We start from the raw sequence: 17,709 nt of genomic DNA, 5'->3' as shown, positions 1-17,709 counted from the left end.
ATGTTTCTGGACTTGTCCTTCATGTTTTCTCCATGGAACTCTGGGCGGCATGGCTTTTTGCCAGAGGGTTTCCATGGAAACTGGTGGCTGCTGCAATGTTTGGTGCAGGCCTTTTCAGTTTCACAGGCATGAAACAGATGGAAAGGACGTCATGGGCTCTGCTTGGCTGTAGCTCCCTCTTTTTTTCAGGAGCCTCTGCCTTCCTTAGCATTCAGGCTACAACAGAGCTCAAAGCTCCCTATAACCCTGGAGGGACATGGGCTGATGTGTCCCATGCTGGGTAAATTGGTCTGAGATTTGCAGCGCCCTCTACCCCTCTCTCCCTGGGAGGGCAGGCCAGGGCTGGCTGGCTGATTTGCTAGAAACCCTACACTCCAACTTGGTGTCCCTTCTCCACAAGTCCAGAGTACCATTAACATCGGTTTCACTGCGTGCATCTGCAGTAAGCAGCCTGCTTCTTTTTTAAGTATTCTGTTTTGTTCCTTTGGGGCACTTGATTTGTATCTTGGGGTTCTTCCTGGTAGGCTAAAACCTTTTGTTTTCTTTGTGGGTGGCCCTGTTTCGCCTTCAAAATGATTGGCGAGGGCCATCTGAGTTCGTCATTAAAGCATTGTGTCATCTCCAAAGTAGCTTTTAACATTCACAGTAAGTCAGCCGGTATCACAGAACACATCCAGTAAAGACAAGTGGCAAATGACCGATCAAGCATTAATTACAGGACAGTATCAGGAATGAAAGGGGACTCCTAGGAGCCTTGCCAGGTTCATTGCTGTGCAGAGAGAGGGCATCACAAACCATGTGAAGGATACTGGGTGTGCTTTATTAGTTATTGTGGCTTTCACTAAGTTTAATAGCAGCCATTATTATTATTATTATTACCTTCGTTGCCTCAGTGGACCCTGGTTTGCATGTGCTTGGAACCTGAGTTTCCCCCTCTGCCTCACAAATGAGCTGAAGGGTATAAAATGGGAGCTGCCTTCTTGGTGAAATTCAGGAATCCAGATCCTCCCTTAGGAACTTGCTGCTGGTGCCTTGACAGGTGGGGGGGGGGGAGAATAATCCACTTTCCAAAGCCTCTCCTGAGTGCTTTGCTTCTTTTCCTTTTCTCTTCTCCTCCAGATTCTTCGGAAGGTCCCAAAGCCAGCAAGCTGGTGAGTACTTTGTTCTTGGGACGTGCGAACTGTCCATTCCATCCAGGTCTATCTTTTGGTTTGAAGAGGGGGAAATGTTGCCCAGACGCATGAGACCTGGGGTTCATAGAACCATAGAATTGTCGTTGGAATGGATCTTGAGGGCCTTCTGCTGCATCCATCCCCCTCCAGTGCAGGATTCTCCCCTGGGTCATACATGACAGACGGCTACCCAAGCTCTGCTTGAATGTTGTATGGCTTATGTGTGCAAGGGCAGGGCTGGGATGGGGGACTCAGAGCACACATCACACCCATTGCAAAGGCAGCAATTGCTTTATGAACGGAAAAGAAGGGGGGATGGCAGCGCAAAGTCCTGCAACCGCTGACCGAAATGGGTGTGGGCTGGAGCAAACCAGCTCTGTCTGCCAGGGGCACCAAAGCTTGTGACGCTGCGTGTCCAGAGGTTTGCTTATTTATTGCACGTGCACTAAATCGAGGGGTCTCTCACAGCCACCGGGCTTCCTGGCTTCCTCACACTGGGTCACAAAAGGCTGAGGCGTGCTTCTTAGTTCTGACCCCTGGACTTGGAGCTGCTCATGCAGTTTGCAGGTCAGGGCGCCTTGCTGGGAAGGTGTTACAGGCTGCACCCTCCGGTATCATGCCTTGGCCCAGGCCACAGGGATGAGTTGGCTTGCATGATCAGGGAGCTGGGGTGTTGTCCTGGCTTCAACACAGAACCATGCGCCCATCTCAGCTGCCACATTGGCTGATCAAATGACTCTGTCCAAGGTGGGTTCAAGCTGCTTGCTGAGTTGCTGGTTCCGAGCAATGCATCAGGGAGGACACGGCACTTGCAGCTGCGGGGTGGGGTGGGGTGGGGGGCTGGTTCCTTTTCCTCCAGGATGTTCTCATGGCCACAGTGGAGTACAGCAGCCTGAAGTCAGAGATACAGACCCAAGAGCTGTGGTGGTGTGAACTAGTGCTGACTCATGTCGCTCATGATCCTGCGCTCTGTGGGGATCAGAAGTGCCCAAGTCCAGCCCCTTGCTTGCCTCCCCTCTAGGCCGATGGAGAGGACATATGTAGTTAGCTGCAGCCCTCTGGCTGGTGATGCGTTTCCTTGGGTTCCCCTTCATGTGGGGCAGAAGTGTGTCTGTTACAAAACATTTGCTTCACCCTCAGTTTTGCAAGCCCTCCCATTCAGTTTCTAAGTTATGTGGTGGTTCAGTGGGAAGATTACCCCCCCACACACACACACACCTTGTTGAGCCCCAGGAACAAGGGAGGATGAAGGCAGAGGAGCAGGGTGGAGGTCAGAGTTATGCCGAAGGAGCAGCTCTGCCAGGGGGGGGGGGCAGTGACTGACTCAGGAGGGAGGCAGGCTTTTCTCATGAATTGGTGCTGCTCCCCCCCCCCAGGTGTGGCTTTTCCTACTGCCAGCCTTGCAAGGGGGGCCACCGTGCCCAGTGAACAAAGTGTTTCCAAAGGCACCCCCTGCCCCAACAGATGCCGGCAGCGTGGAGCGTGAAGCGGATGGTTTGCGGTCCTGGGCTTTGCAGGCGCTTCTCACACGGCATCAGCTGGGCAGCAGCAGCAACAGAGGCTGCTCTTCCTCCAGTGCCCACTTTCCTGGTTTCCAAGTTCTTAAAACATTGGGTGGGAAGAGATGGGAGGGTTGGGGAGGAAGATGCTCATCCCAGTCCCAACCTTTCCAAGATGGCCTACCGGGATTTGCCCCCGGGTGGCTGGCCTAAGTTGCCCAGTTGAGGCTAATCAGTCTTTTTAAATAAAAAACATTATGGAATAATCCTATTGTGCCTTCCAACATTAACATACCCACTGCAGTCACAAAAATAGCTTGTGTTAGGCAGCCTAACATCCAAGCAACTTAGTTGCTTGGTGATATTCAGCTAAGCTTTACTTGGAGTGCACCCACTGAAATTAAAGGACCTCAGTTAGTCATGCTCATTCATATTTTCAGTGGGTCTACCCTCAGTAAAACATAGTTGACTGCCCCACCCCCACCCCACTCACTTTTCACATGCAACCAAATAAATGTGATTAACATCCTGGATTTCTCATTTCTCTCTCTCTCTGTTCAGTCTCCATTGTCATCCACAGTGCTGCCATCTCATCTACAACTGGCTTTATTTCTTAATTTCTTTCTCATTTATTCTGCCTATGCAGTCCATCCTCAAATGCAACCCTTCCTCTCCTCTCAACTCATCTTCGCCCCTGACTTCTGCAACCTTTTCCTCGCTGGCCTCCTGCCAGCACAGCTTGGTCACCTCAGCTCCACCCAGAACTCTGCCCCCAACATTGCTCACCACTCTGGCCAGGTTGTGCCCGCTGATGAAATCCGCCCACCACTCTTTAGTTTGGAGGAAACGTGAGGAAGAGGGGACTTACTCTCTCCAGGATCTCCCAGGGTGGAAGGCTCTTTCCCAGTTATACCAGGAGATGCTCCCAGGGACTCAAGCTGGGGACTATGGCCTTGTCCTGGTGCTCATCCTGTCCCCTTTAATGACATTTTCTTACCCACAAGCCCCGAACGTTATGGAAGGGTACGGACACTGTAATAACGTCAGCTGCCAATAATGTTAATAATGTCAGCTCAAAACTTCATTAGGGGAACAGGTCGTACCTTAGGCTTCCAAGCTCTGGCCTCACTGCCTTCATCTCCGTCCTCATTTACATAAAAACTTGCCCACCCTCTGCTCTTTTGGAGAGTCGCCTCCTCCCTTGACTTCTTTTTGCTTCTCAGTCCTGAGCCTAAGACTGTGCCCAGGCAGGGCTTCTTTTTAAGAAGAATGAGGAACTGGATTCTCAGGGCCGCTTTCCCCTGTCTGCCTGCATCCCTTGTTCCAAGCTGGGTTTGGGAGCTGTGGGCAGGAGTTCTTTGTTGCTCCACTAGATGTCAGCAGAGCCAGAGATCTTGGGAGCTGCTGTTGCAAAAGAGTCCTTGACTGTCTAATGGGAGGAAGGACGGTATTTGGAGAGAGTATCTCCTTTGAGGGTTATACAGACTACATTATCTGCTTGGATTGCATTGTAGTATCATGTTCATCTCAGTGACTTGCAAATAGTTCTCTATTTGTAGATAATCGTGGCTGAAGAGGAGGCCATTTTGAAATTGGTTTCTTTCTTTCTTTGAGGGGAATGGTCTTTTGCTCAACAGTCGTTCAGGGTGTCCCAACCATTTTCTCTGGGGTTTCCAAACTGACACCAGTGGAACCAACTGCCAGGAGAATCCTGTTCTCCTTTTAAGGTGGGGCCCTTGCATACAAAAATTGCTCCATGAAGCAAACTGGCTGCAATCCTCAATGGGCTTGCAAGCTTGAGGAGCTCCTCAATGAATTCCACATTGCTTACTTCAAAGTCAACATGGTTTGGACTATCCTGTGTTTGGTCTGCTGTTGAGACTTTCCACATCTTGCCTTACTACTTTTAATGGAAAGGCAGGATAGAAATGTTAAGTCCTGCTTCCAGGCATCAGCACTCCGACTGAGTTGTGGCATTATATAATCCCCCCCCCCCCGCTACTGCTGTGTGAACCACCAAGGTGTCCCAGGACCTGGCTGGGTGCGAGGAGGGGAAGGCCAGCCCCGTCCTCTTTTCTCAAGCTTGCTTTTCTGCCTGGGTTGAACTCTTGGAGGCTAACAAGGCTGTGAGAAGGAAGAGGAGGGTTGTGTGTGCTGGTGAACGGAGGCTAACCAAGATGCTTGCCCTGAGGGAGGTTTTCCCCACTCTGGCAGCAACCAGGCTGCTGTCTGGTCCCCCCCCCCCCCCCGCCTTGCCTTTGGTGCACAACAGCCTGTATCTTTCTAACATCTAATCTTTTATCCTCTTTCCATGCAGCGTGGAGTGAAACCTAAAAAGGTGGTGCCTCTTTTTTCTCTTGACAGAGTCCCACCCGCGCATGAAACCGTTTCGGCAGGGGCTGCTGTGCCCCCCCCTCCGTTGTGCACAAGTGCATGTGCCCTCCTTGCATGTCTGCTCCCTTGGCTGGCACCGGATGAGTTGGCTTTGAGTGCTTTGCATCAGTGGTTCCCAGTTAGGGGCCCGCAGCCTCATCCCTTGGTGTCCCCCCCAACTTTTTAAGGGACATTTTTGCACGGCAATATCACAAATGTAATGGTCTGTTTTAGCGCCGTGTGATTTTTCAATATATTGGCCAAAATGGGTTCTGAAATCACACCGCGATAACGATTTTGACCCGGCAATACACAGCAATATATTGCTCCTCACACAAGGGAGAGCTGGGCAGCTGATTTCAAGGCACCGCCGATATCGCACGATGATCTCAACCAATAACGCTGCTGATCTGAGCTGCCTTCCCTCATGCCGAAGGAGACCAGGGCAGCTGATAGGCCTCACTTCAAGGCACCGTGGCACTACTTTCCCTTCCCCCTGGCACTGAGGTGGAGCAGCTTTTCTCAGCAGGAAAGCAGCAGCAGCAGTCACAGGGGACGCGCATCTTCTCTGGCTGCCACTGCTGGCTGCTCTGCTGACGGGGACTTGATGTGCCCCCCATCCCCTTCCACTCAAACTGTGCAGTGGGGGTGACTCTGCTTCCTCCCCCCCCACCTGCCTGATTTCCGTGACTGCTCCTTCCCTCATCCCCACGCCTGACCTCCAAATTCAGACATTATGATCTATTGGAATATCCCAATGTTTAGCCACTGATAGATCACAGTATTGAAAACCAGATATCATGCAGCCCTAATCTGTTTTTTAGTATACCTGAAATCCTTTGCTTATTAGGGGCTACCCCACATTTTGTTCAAAAAATTGCTTTGCAGAGTTATCAACATTTTCCAAAATAGGGGGTCCATGGCTTGGCTTTTGAAAAATAGGGGGTCCTCAGTAATTAGCAAATTGTGAACCACTAGTTTACATAATTCACATATTTATAAGCCACACTTTCATCAGAATATATTGTATACAATGTACAAGAACGAAATCAGCAAGAAGCATCAGTATAACATCAGCTAAGACTTGGGTGTTGGGCAGCTGGCGGCTCCAGAGCTAGGCTGTTCCAGGGCTCCCTTGCCCCCTGCCAGCTTCACCTCCAAGTCACAAACTTGGTGGGCTTCGAAAGGCTGCTGCCAGCTGCTTTTTGCCTGGGTGAGCCTGGCTGGGGGTTCTCATGCTAGCACAGCTGCTCTTGATTGCTTCCTTTCAATCTTGCCTTCCTATTAGTTTCTGGCAGGACACAGAAAAGCTTGAACTCATAGACACACCGCTGGCATCCTGGGTGAGCAGGTCTGGCCAAGAACTAGCAGCCATGTGCCTTTGAGAAGAGCACAAAGCTGACTTATCCTAACAGAAGCTGCCCCTGGGGCCCTTTGGGAGAGAAGGACAATGACCACCCCACTCCTCCTGGTACTGTACATGGGGAGGGGCTTTGTCTTGGTCTTGGGCCTTCAAGCACCAGTTTTTCCCAAGGCAGAATCAAGGAAAGTGCAGCAGAAACACACATCAGAACAAGAAAGCCCAAAGCTCCCGCTTTTCATGCTTATTCTTCCTACGATTCTTCCTAGTCCAGTAGCAGCTTCTGTGGTGGTGGGGGGGGGGTCAGATTTGGAAAATGAACGGGGGGAGGGGAGGGTCAACACCCTCTGCCCCAGGCTCAAATGGCTGTTGCAGTCGAAACCTGAATCCCCACGGCTTTAAGGTACTCCTGCTGCTATCGGTTATTATTGTCGCGAATGAGATCTGATCATGGAATGGCCATATCCCCAGATCTGCCTTGGCCCGCAGGCACTCTGAGCATTGCACCCCAGAGGGAGAAGTCCTACCTTTTGGCTTCTCAGTAGAGGTGGGTTGTCCTTGGCCTCCAGAGGATGTGGTGGAAATGACCTCTGAGTGCCTGGCTTTGAGGGCCCCTTTCTTCCTCCACCGCCGCTGCTGTTGCTGTTGCATGTGCCTCAGGCTTCCTGACCCCTGCATGGGCTCTGTCCTCCCTCCCTCGCTTGTGCTCTTGCTGCTGCTGCCTGCAGGACCGTCTCCTTTTTGCCGACACTTTGCATGAGGCCCCAGCCTGGTCCCAGCTCTGCCTGTCCTTCCATCCTTCAAACCACACAGAGAGCAACTGACATCCAGCTGAGCGACTCTCCTTTCTCTTGGGCTCCTGGCGGCAGGTCTCAGCTTGCCTGGGTTGCTTGTGAGCCGGAAGGCAGTGCCGGGGGACTCCTCTTGTCCCATGGGGACTCCTCTTCCTCATGATGAAACGGCTCAGTAGCCGGGAAGAGAACGAGAAGATGGGGCTGCGTTGTGTCTTGTCCCTGAAGCCCCTTGCCCCTTTGCCCTGGGGGCGGGGAGGAGGAGGTTATTTATCCAGCTGGCACCCCCCACTCATGACCTTTTGGAAACTCAAGTCGCTCTCTTAAAAACAGAGCTGGGTTCAGAACAACCGAAGGTGGCAGCAGGTAAATCCCAGTTGATGAGATTAGGGGGCTCTTTGCAGCACAGCTCTGTGTGGCTAATCGGGTTACTGGCTCCCTCTGGCTGTGCTTTTTTAGTGGCAGATGGTCCCCGTGGGAGAGCCCCCAGAGAGCCCCCTTCCCTCCCTCCCTCATTTCATGCCCCAACCTATTAACCCTCCCCCAGGCCTGCCATCTGTCTCCCCACCCGGAAGGAGTGTCTGCCTTCTAAGCCTCTCCCTGGTGACAGGGAGCAACAGGGCAGGCTGCCTAGTCGCTAGCACAGCAGGGCCCTCTCCAGCCCTGTGCTCGGGAGGTGAGGCTGAAGGACCAAGGGGGGCAGGGCGGGGCCTGGGCAGTAAAGGACCTGCGAAAGCACTGCTGAGTGAATGCTGGAAAGAGCATTTGGACAGGCTCACGGGCCTTCTAGTAGCAACTTTACATCGCTTCTCTCCTCCTGGGGAGGAGGAGTGGATCTCTGACCACAGTGGCATTCTCCGGTTCTGCTTCCATTCCCAAAATGCATCCCCCCTTCCCACTGGGGGGCAGACAGGAAGCGCCAAACTGGACTGGGGAAACACCTGCTTAGGCAAGATGGTGGTCAGTGGATGATGGGTGCAAGTTGGTGGAGTTGCAGGAGGCCAGTTATGCACCCAAAAGCTTTTCCACCATCCTTGTCCCCCGTTGGGGTATCTCTGAAATGCACTCTGGCATCCAAGCAATCACCTGGCCCTTGTGCTCACTCCCCCCCCCCCCAACAGACTGGCAGTGAGCTATGAGCTCTCTGTGGTAGCTGTCCTTGGTAGGAGAGCCTGTTCCCTGGGATGCTGACCTGGAGGGTGTTTGCATCCTGACCCTGTTATTTGGGGAAGCCAGAAGGGGCTGTGTTGGGTCTTGAGAATGGGGCCCCAGTGCCTTGTGTACCTCTTAGCTCTTACCGAAGATCAGCAGGGGCGGGGATGGAATTATGAAACATAAAACAGGCAACTCTATACAGGTTTTAAGATTGAGTTGGGCCAGGTGTGCAGAATGCATATAGCCCTTTTGGTTTAGGGATCCTGACTCAGTGGGCAATGGGCCATTCTCTGCACACAGAAGGTCCCTGGCTCAGTGCCCAGCACCTCCCAGTTAGAAGTCTCAGGAAGTAGGGAAGAAAACTTTTTTTGCAAGAGACCCTGGAGAGCTATCTCTGCCAATGAGAGCAGACTGCCCTGCGCTGGACGGACACACATAGCCTGGCTTGGTGTTAAGGCAGCCTTGTGTGTGCTTCTCTTCTGCCTGGCGCTTTGTTCCCTTAGTTTGCTGGTACAGACTGTTTCCCGCTTTGTCCCCAGTTGGCTGCTGAAAGCGAAGGGCCTTGTCTCCATGCATGCAGCCAGCAGCGGCCTCTCTGGGCTGCTCTCCTGCTGTTGTTCCAGCCCCTTGTGTGGGCCTTTGGGACTTGGTGTCATCTTGCAGAGCTTTGCTCTTCTGAGCTCCTTTTACCAGGTCAGCACTGATTGCAGCTTCCCGGCATCTGAATGGCTGCTCTGCCAGGGCATCCTCATTGCCACGCTGCAAGAGGCAGAGCTGACAGCGCCCTCTTGAGTCAGAGACATTGCTTGTCAGGGGAGCTGCTCTGCCCAGCAGTTGGTGGGGCAGAGGAAAGGCAGGGGCTTGTAACCAGCAGAGTCTCATTCGTGCAACAGAACTTCTCATCCTCCCTCTCCTTGTCCCCTCCCCACCCAGGTCTACTACAGAGGGTGGGGAGGACACCCAAGAAAAGATTTTTTGGCAGGGGGCACACACAGGGAGATGAGAAGGAAGGAAAGTTCCGTTGTGTAAGTGGAAGTCCTGTGAACAGAGCAGCTTCATTGAATAGCAGGTGGTCTTTCTGTTAGCTTATGCTTACAGCATTGTGATCCCTGGCCCGGAGTAGATTCCAGGTGAAACATTAAAAGGCTTCATTGTGGCGTCCTGTTTCTCCTGGTGCTCCTGGCGTAGACTATGAGCTTCAGCGGAAGTCCCACATCTGCATGGCGCCACAGTAGCCTTTTCCAAACACCTGGAAGATGCTGCTGAGCATTCTCGTGGCTCCAAGTCACCAAGCCCAGCTCTCTGCAGAGTGTGGGGATCCTGTGGCCTGGCCCCTTTCCCCAGCCAGCTGCCTTGCCAGTAAAGGCAGTCCACAACTCTGCCTTGTCTATGCCCACTTGGAAGCCCCCCACTCTGCCCCAACCCTTTTCCGTGAAGGAGACAGGACCAGGGGAAGCTGCTCTTCTCCAAGTCAGGCCATTGAGCCATCTAGCTCAGTACCGTCCACACTGACTGGCAGTGGCCCTCCAGGATTTCTCCATACCGTAGCTTCTCTCAGTCGTGCCAGGAAATGCTAGGGATTGAACATGGGACATTCTGCATACCAAGCAGTTGCTCCAGCACTGAGCTGCAGCCCTTCCAGTCCTCCCAAAGTTCGGTCTTTGGGGCAGCTGCTCTTCAAGCAGAAGTTGATAGATGAGGAGGCAGTTTCAATGAAGTCTTCCTGCCAGCTTGCCACAAATACACCCCAGCCCCTTGTGCCAGTTGCAGCTGTCTCTCCCCAAGGAAGAGGGGCTGAGCTGGCCTATAGCTGACCATGGTTCTTAACAGTGAAAACTCACGGGGGGTGACCAGGATCCTGGCTTGGCTCTGCTTCCTCTGGGAGAATGAGAAACAGCTTCTCTAGCCACCTTGCCCAACCCCTCTGGGCTGATCACAAGGGCAAGCTATGAGCCAGTGCAGATCTCCTACTGCAGCAAATGTGCATTCTTCTTCTAGAGGATAGATCCTGAATGTCATTTCTTCCCAATGTAGGCACTTTTTGCATTGTTTGGACTTATTGACCACATTGTCATATTTCACCTTTGGGGCAAGTGCTCACAAGCTTCTGCTGCCGTTCTCATTCAGTCCAGTCGCTGTGATTGTGGGCTCTGATAGGTGACGATAGGAATGGAGAGGTTGGTCCTGAAGCTGAGCTTCTTTTGGGAAGACGACATGGACGCTTTGCAAACCAAGTGACAAATAAGAAAGAGCTTAGTGTCTTTATTCATAGCTGCCAAAAAAGCCTCTTAAAGTTTTGTGAAGAATTTATATTCATGGTAGCAAAATTAAGGATTCTGAGTTCTCTTTCCATTTTATGCAAAAGGCCAGTTTGAGAAAGTATGAGAGAGAGAACCAAAGGAAATCCCTGAAACCAAAAGAGGGTCTTCCTCTCCTGTATAGTGTTGTTACAGTGCCACTGAAAAAGTTCACAAGTCCAGACTTCTGCCCAATTCTTTGGGCTTCTGGTCATTTTTGCTGCTTTTTGCCCCCTTTAATCCCATAGTTGATCTGGAAAGCATCAGTCCCTTTCACACATCCCAAAGTCCGTATGGGGAACCTCCAGCCCACTGTCAGGTGCCAGGCAGAAAGGTGGTTAAGTCTGCAAGGAAATGCTCAAGACTCTGAGCCTCCTGAGGACAGAACCTCCAGCCTGCTTGACGTAGTAACATGAGGTTCAGAGAGGTTCAGAGAGCAGTAGTAACATGAGGTTCAGGAGGCTGCGTTCCTCTCTCTGGCCTGCCCTGGAGATGCTTCCAGAAAAGCAACCGAGAGGAATGTACTGAAAACACTAGAGGTTTGCCTTATAGCCCGTTATGACATGAGCAGCATCAAGTAACACAGGCCTTCTGCCTGTGGTGAAGTGTCTGAGTGACAGCTGCCATTTAGTTTGGTCCTTAATCATTCTCAGCATGAGATCATCTACTCCAAGCATCCCCAAACTGCGGCCCTCCAGGTGTTTTGGCCTACAACTCCCATGATCCCTAGCTAACAGGACCAGTGGTCGGGGAAGATGGGAATTGTAGTCCAAAACATCCGGAGGGCCAAAGTTTGGGGAGGCCTGATCTACTCTGTGATGCTCAGGTTGGTACAGTTGCTGAAATCAGGGCTAGGCTTTCTTGGCACCCAATGCAGTATTTCATACATATTCCACAGTCCTCCAGAGGCACCTGTGCTGCGTCCGTCTTCTCCTGTGTCCTAGAGACCCTGATGGTCAACTTGCCCATGACATGGGACCTTCCTCACAAGCAGACAGGACTCCTCCATAGGTCCAGGTTCAAGTCATGTAGCGTCTTCCTAAAGCCATCCATTCTTAACGTTGGATTTTGTGTCCCTGTGCTGCATGTGCGTGTGCCCTCTTTGTTTTTCTGCCTGTGATGGTGAGTGCAGTTGTGCCCAAGTCCTGGCGAATGAGATACTGTCCTCTGCGAGATCCCTGAAGCGAGGAGCTAAGCGAGTTGTGGAACGGAGGAGGAGGGAGCTCCCTGGGCTCTGCTGGGCGCGGAGACTAAGCCCAGCCCCTTTGCTTTCCCAGGGAGAAGGGGGGGAGCACCAAGAAGCCTTTTAATTAGCTGGGGAGACAGCTGAGCCGAAGGCGTTGCTAAGTGACAAGGAGCCCCTCGCCTGTCCCCGAGAGGCGCATCCCTTTCTCTTCCCTCCTCTTCTCACTTTGCCGAAGAAAAGGCACCCGCTCAGTCTCTAGTTCTGCAGTCGCAGCAACGGCGCGTCTGGATCAGAGACCTGCCTATTAGGAACTCGGGGGAGGGAGGGGATGATCCAGGAGTGGTGATGTAATGAGCAGCTGGGGCGGTGGTTGGAGGCCAGTGGCGAAAGGATGTGCGGCCCACGGTGCTGGCTGCTGGGGTGCTCCTGGGCTCCCAAGCCCCTGTAACCGCCCCGAGGTCTGAGAGGAGCCGCCGGGGCTGGACTGCCGGGTCGGAGGACAGCGGAGGAAAGACGAGAGAGCTGCAGCCATTTGCAAGATCTCCTGGACAGGCTGTGCTGCATTGTTGTGATTGAATGGTCTAATATTCTGCCTGCCTCTTTCTCTCTCCCTCTGTCTCTGCCTTCCTCTTCTCTGTCTCTGCTTCTTATCTCCTGCAACCATGAAGCAGGCCGCAACTGCACGGAAGGTACAGTCTAATGGATATGTTGCTGCTGCTGCTGCTGCTTTTAAACCATTTTATTTGCTGAAACGATTTTTTTTGGGGGGGGTGTCATTTTGAGTTTGTCTCCTTCATGCGGGCCATGGGGATGAGGAGTGTGGAGCCACTGGAAGGGGGTTGAAGAAGGCACATGTTTGGATCAAAGGCGCGATGTGCTTGCATTTCATTACCTGTCTTCCTGAGTTTGAGTCCCCCCCCCCCTCTTCATCTCCTTGGTGTTGCATGCAGCATACATATTTTTTTTACCTCCAAGCAGCCAGTGTTGTTGTTGCTGCTGCTGCCCGGGGCTGGGAGGGGAGGGGAGAGGGGGTTGCCTGCTCTGGGAAAGTTGCCCGTGAACGGCTCTCTCTTGTCTTCTTCTCCGCTGGATCAGCCATTTTCCTCGGCTTCTGGCTAATTTGACAGTCTTCACTGTTAGGAGCTTGCCCTCCTCCTTCTCTGAGGGGCATTTTGCTCTTGGGACTGCACAGTCTGTCCCCTCAGTTTTGCCCATGCCATTGCTGGGGTCTTCTGCATGCCAGGCTAAGCGTGTGAGCAGTTTAGAGGCAAATGTACAAGTTTCCTGCCGCAGCAGGGATGCTGCGTAGCCTGGCTTACGTGACGGGAAAGGTGCCCAGTGCCCGATTCTGGGCCATTTGCCTGGCCAGACTGTGGTGAGGTGATGCTGCCTGTTGGCTATTTTGAAGAGGTGCCTTTAAAATCCAGCAGAAGGCCAGCTCTTGAAGCCCTCCCTGCTGGGTGCCCCTGGTCATGCCTGGGGTCCTTCTGGCTTCCAGCTGCCTGGCTGTTCAGGCCTTGGGGCAAGGATGCCACTGCTTTGATGCCCTTGCTCCTGCCCTTCTCCCCTATTTTGGTTAGATTTGGTTTTCATCCATCTTGTGCTACGCTGCCAAGAGATGTTACTTATTTAAGGCGGTATAGAAATACAGTAGATCCCAATTAGTCAATGCCCTCCTGGCATTTGTGGGGGCCTCTTTAATCCGCCCCTGTCCTGCTTTGGAATAAGGAGGCTGTGCACGGCTGCAGTGGCAGGATTTCCCCCCCCCCGGGCAAATGCCCTTTTGGGGTGTGATGACCTCGCCCTGGGAGACCATGCCTCAGGCTCCCTCGGCTTCTTCTCCTGGTCCTTCAGTGGAGGGCTATTGAACTAGGCAGGAGGCTTGGTGGACAGTGGTCATTGTAGGGGGAAGCATGCAGCTCAGCTGTTGGAAAGCAGCAGAAAGTTGATTCCAGCAGGTCTGTCGCCAGTTGCTGACTTGAGGGTGGTCCTGGAGCCACGGGAGGCAGTAATATTGCAGGAAGAAAGGAAGGAAGTAGTTAGGATCTTGTCAGGTGGCACAGGGAAGCCCAATCAGCTTTGCTTCCAGCGCATGCAAGTGCTAGGATACACCTTGCACCTGGACCTGGGAGCCTGTGGCACTTGGACAAGGAAACCAGGCAGAGCCAGGTTGCCAGTCACCCATCTCTGCCCTGAGGCTTTTCTTGACAGCCCCTTCCCCTGTATGAATTGGGGGGGGGAGAAATGCACAAGGGGCTGGGGCAGAGTTCCCACGTGGCTTCTTGGTGTCTGCTCTACTGAATTGGAGTTCCTGGCACCCCAGCTGGGATTTCCGCCCGCCCCCAGTCTAAGGAAGTAGCCTGAAGCTGTGTACATGAAAGCAGTCCTGAATTAGCCTTTCTGCAAAAGGGACATGTTGCTCCTTGGGCAATTCTTTTTTGGGGGGAGTGGTGTTGGGACTCTGCTCAAATGCAGGACCATAGAGACTGAAGGCCAGTTGGTGGCCTTGCCGGCTTTTGTGGCAGGGGAAGATGGCTGGTGTAGATCCTAACTTAACCCTGGCATGCCAGCCAGCCAGCCGATACAACGAACCAGTCTGCATCTCAGGAAAGGCAGGCTCCTTCCTGGAGCACAAGCTTGGGAAGTCACTCCTGGGCCGCCAGAGGACGGGACCAGTTGTGGGGGCGGTGGCTCGCTTGCCTAGGCTGGATCACCTCGTCATGGTCTGGGTCGTCAAGAAAGAAAACTAAACAGAGGGAATCATAGTTGAACTTGCAGCATCTGCAACTAGAAGTGGACAAATCATGCCCCATTCAGATTGAAATGCATCCCTTCATCCACCTCTCACTTTTAAAATGTGTTTATTCCTTCTTGTGCCTTGAAGAAGACTGTTTTGCCCCCCAAACGTTTCCCACTATGCAAGGAACATGAACCACGAGAGCCTACGATTGCATCTTGGGTTTAATGGGTGACTGATATTCATGGACTTCATAGTTCATGGGTTGAATGCCTCGTGGAGGGCAGGATGAGGTGGGCGAAAAGGGCACAAAGCTGTTGTTGTCCTTGAGTTGGAGCCTGGCTGCAGCTGGCCTTTCTATAACAAAAAAACAGGTGGGCTGAAATCATCCGCTCTGGATGAGGAGAGCGCCTACCTAGGGAGAGTGTGTTGCTGGAGAGTGTGTTGCTGTGGCTGAGAGACAGACAGGGAGGCTGCCTTGTCCTGATCAGCCTGGCCTCCAGTCTGGGACAGGGCAGGGAAAGGCCTTGTTGCTGGTGCTCTGCTGTGGCTGCTGGGCATCCCCTCTTCCGAAGAGGCATTTCCCCCTTGAAGCCTGGGACAGAGAGGCTTTTAGGTGGAGGAGAGTTTGCGCAACAGCATCAGGCGCTCCCCTTGCATATTGCACATCATTCCTGCTGGCTGCAACCTTTGGCTTGTCCTTGGCACACAGTTAGGCTGTTTGGTCCTGGTCCTTTAGGAGCTGCGAAGCCACGATGAGGCGGGCAAGGCACTGGCGCATTCAGGGGGGGTCATGTTTTGTATTTTATATATATTTATATTAACGTGATGCACCTGAAGCAGCAAAACCAGACGCTTTCACCTGCCTGAAAACATGTCTCTCCAGTCACAGCAGGTGCCGGAACTCTCCCGTGGTTGGACTTTACTCCCAAAGGCTCCCTTCTCCGCTGTCTCCCGAGACAGAAGGATGCCAACCGTATATGAACAGAACTTAAGCTCTGCCCTCCTGGTGCATTTATTCTGGCTGGATTGCAACCGTTGAAAACAACCCAGTGGGATTCCAGGGAAGTTCTCACAATGGCCATCTTAGGGTTGGGTGGAAGTAGACCTTCCCCTCCGAGACATGGTCTGCTCTCCTTACCCACTTGGCCAAGCCCCCTCCGACTGCGTTCACCAGCCAGGGAGGACTGTGGCTTAGTGGCAGAGGACCTGCTTTGCATGCCTAATGCCCCTGGTTCAGTGCCCTGCTTCTCCAGGTTGGGCTGGGGCTGAAAGTGGAGAGCTCCTGCCAGTTGCTGGGCACAGTGCTGAGCTAGATGGACCCGTGGCCTGACTCCTGAGAAGGCACTTCCTTAGGTTGGTCTCACCACACTTCAGGGATCTCGCCCACATCCTGCTAAAGCGGAGGCTCTCCCCCTAGGAAGCCTCCCTCCAGCAAGAAGGACACTTAGCCCAGGGACTGTCCACTAGATGGTCCCAAAAACCCTACACAAACTGCGCAGGGCAAAGGGTGTGCGATGGCAACTGTGGAGAAAGCAGCCTTGAAATTCAGATTTGCCACTCTCAGAGATACAGACCACACCTGGCCTGACTCTGCAGGCACACAGGCTAGAGCTGGGAATGGAAAGAGCTTGAGCTGTGCACCAGACCTCAAAGGCAGAAAGTTGGCTACCAGTCCCCCCCTGCTCCCCCACCCCCACCCCCCAGCCACAAGATCCAGCTAAGCACTTTGTTCTTGGGAAGTTTGTTCTGCAGGGAGAACAAGGGGCGCTTCAGAGGCTGGCCTTTGCATGCTTGGCATGGATGCTCCATATTCACATTAGGGGAGAAGGGACAATGCCTGGAGCCGCCTCCCTCCCCTGACAATGGAGACTTTGTCGGCTTCCTCTTTTGCCCAGAGGCGCCAGCGTTGGCTGTCAGCAAAGCCTCTGGGCACAGGCGGCTGGCAAGGTGGGGGCTGGAGCTCCAGGAGAGCAACTGAAAGCCCCCAGGGGTGTTTTGCAGGTGGCAGAGCAGTGGGGGCACCATCCTGCACCCCGAGGATAGTGCTGCACTGCCATGTGCTGTCCGTGGCTGACAGTTTCCGCAAGGTGGGAAGGGGGGCTGCCTCCTCCTCAATCTTGGAAGCGTCTCCTGGATCGGGGCCTTGTCGGTGTCATCAGCCCACCCAGACCTTAATAGCAGAGCAGGGATTTCCAGCTTCCGGCCCTGGCATCTCCAGCTGGGGCTGGGAGGGACTCCCCTCTGTCAGGAAGCTCCTTCATGTGGATGGAGGCGCTGAGTCCTCTGTAGGATCGGTCCCCTTTCCCCCTCTCACTTATCCTCTGGCCTTTGACCCCCAGAGTGCTTGCAGTGCTCTGTCACTTAATGGATATCCAGGGTGGGGGGCTTGGTTTTTGGTTTGCCACCTTTTCTTTTTAATTGAAAGTTCAAAAAGTATGTAATTATATGTGCACTAAACGTGATGAGATGCAAACAAGACAGAGAAAAATAAAAAGAGAAACAGCACCCGTGTAGAAGGGAAAATAAAGAGGGGGAGAGGGAGAAACCCCAAACTGTACCTTGGTTTTTGAACAGCTTAGTTCTTGAATGTTTTGGCTCCTGAACGCCGCAAACCTGGAAGTGAGAGTTCCAGTTTGCAAACTAATTTTGGAAGCCGAACATCCGATGGGGCTTCCGATTGGCTGCAGGAGCTTCCTGCAGCCAGTCAGAAGCCGCGCTCTGGTTTCCGAACATTTTGGAAGGCGAACGGTCTTCCGAACGGATTCCGCTCAACTTCCAAGGTACAACTATACTTTACAAAGTTGCTATTGTACTTCACCAGATCTTAAGAATGGATTTCAAATACCATTGAATTTGTCCATGGCAAGTCTGTGTTTATATGCAAGTTGTTCATACGCTGCAAGTTTCTACAAGTCTTCAATCATAGAAGGGAGCCGCATTTTTATTTTGCTGTGGTCAGGGCCCCCTCGCCCCCTTGACTTCAAAGGCAGGGAGGTCTGTCCCTTGTCCAGGCTGCTCCGGGCGTCCAGCCTCGCAGTGTTGGGAGGAGCCCCACCTGGACTGTGCAGGAGCAGGAGCTTGGCTGGCGGGTGGGTGCGTGGGTCTTGGGGTGCCAGACTCATCGAGCTGATGGCGC

At 53.0% G+C, this 17,709-nt stretch overlaps 1 protein-coding gene across 5 annotated transcripts in view; it reads left to right on the top strand.

Moving 5' to 3' along the window:
- DCTN1 (dynactin subunit 1) overlaps window positions 1-17,709 on the top strand; it is a 64,533-nt gene that overhangs the window by 24,744 nt on the left and 22,080 nt on the right. For 4 of the 5 annotated variants that reach the window (XM_088660768.1, XM_088660767.1, XM_088660766.1 and 1 more), the window contains exon 4: window positions 1,120-1,151. In XM_088660768.1, the coding sequence (XP_088516894.1) occupies window positions 1,120-1,151 (32 nt within the window). Of the gene's footprint in view, window positions 1-1,119; window positions 1,152-4,988; window positions 5,010-12,501; window positions 12,523-17,709 lie in introns of all 5 variants that reach the window. The other variant, XM_088660769.1, reaches the window with a different exon arrangement.

This window comes from Zootoca vivipara, chromosome Z1 (assembly GCF_965207765.1).
Source record: "Zootoca vivipara chromosome Z1, rZooViv2.hap1.1, whole genome shotgun sequence".
Taxonomy (NCBI): Eukaryota; Metazoa; Chordata; class Lepidosauria; order Squamata; family Lacertidae; genus Zootoca; species Zootoca vivipara.
This window is presented reverse-complemented; position numbering and strand designations above follow the sequence as displayed.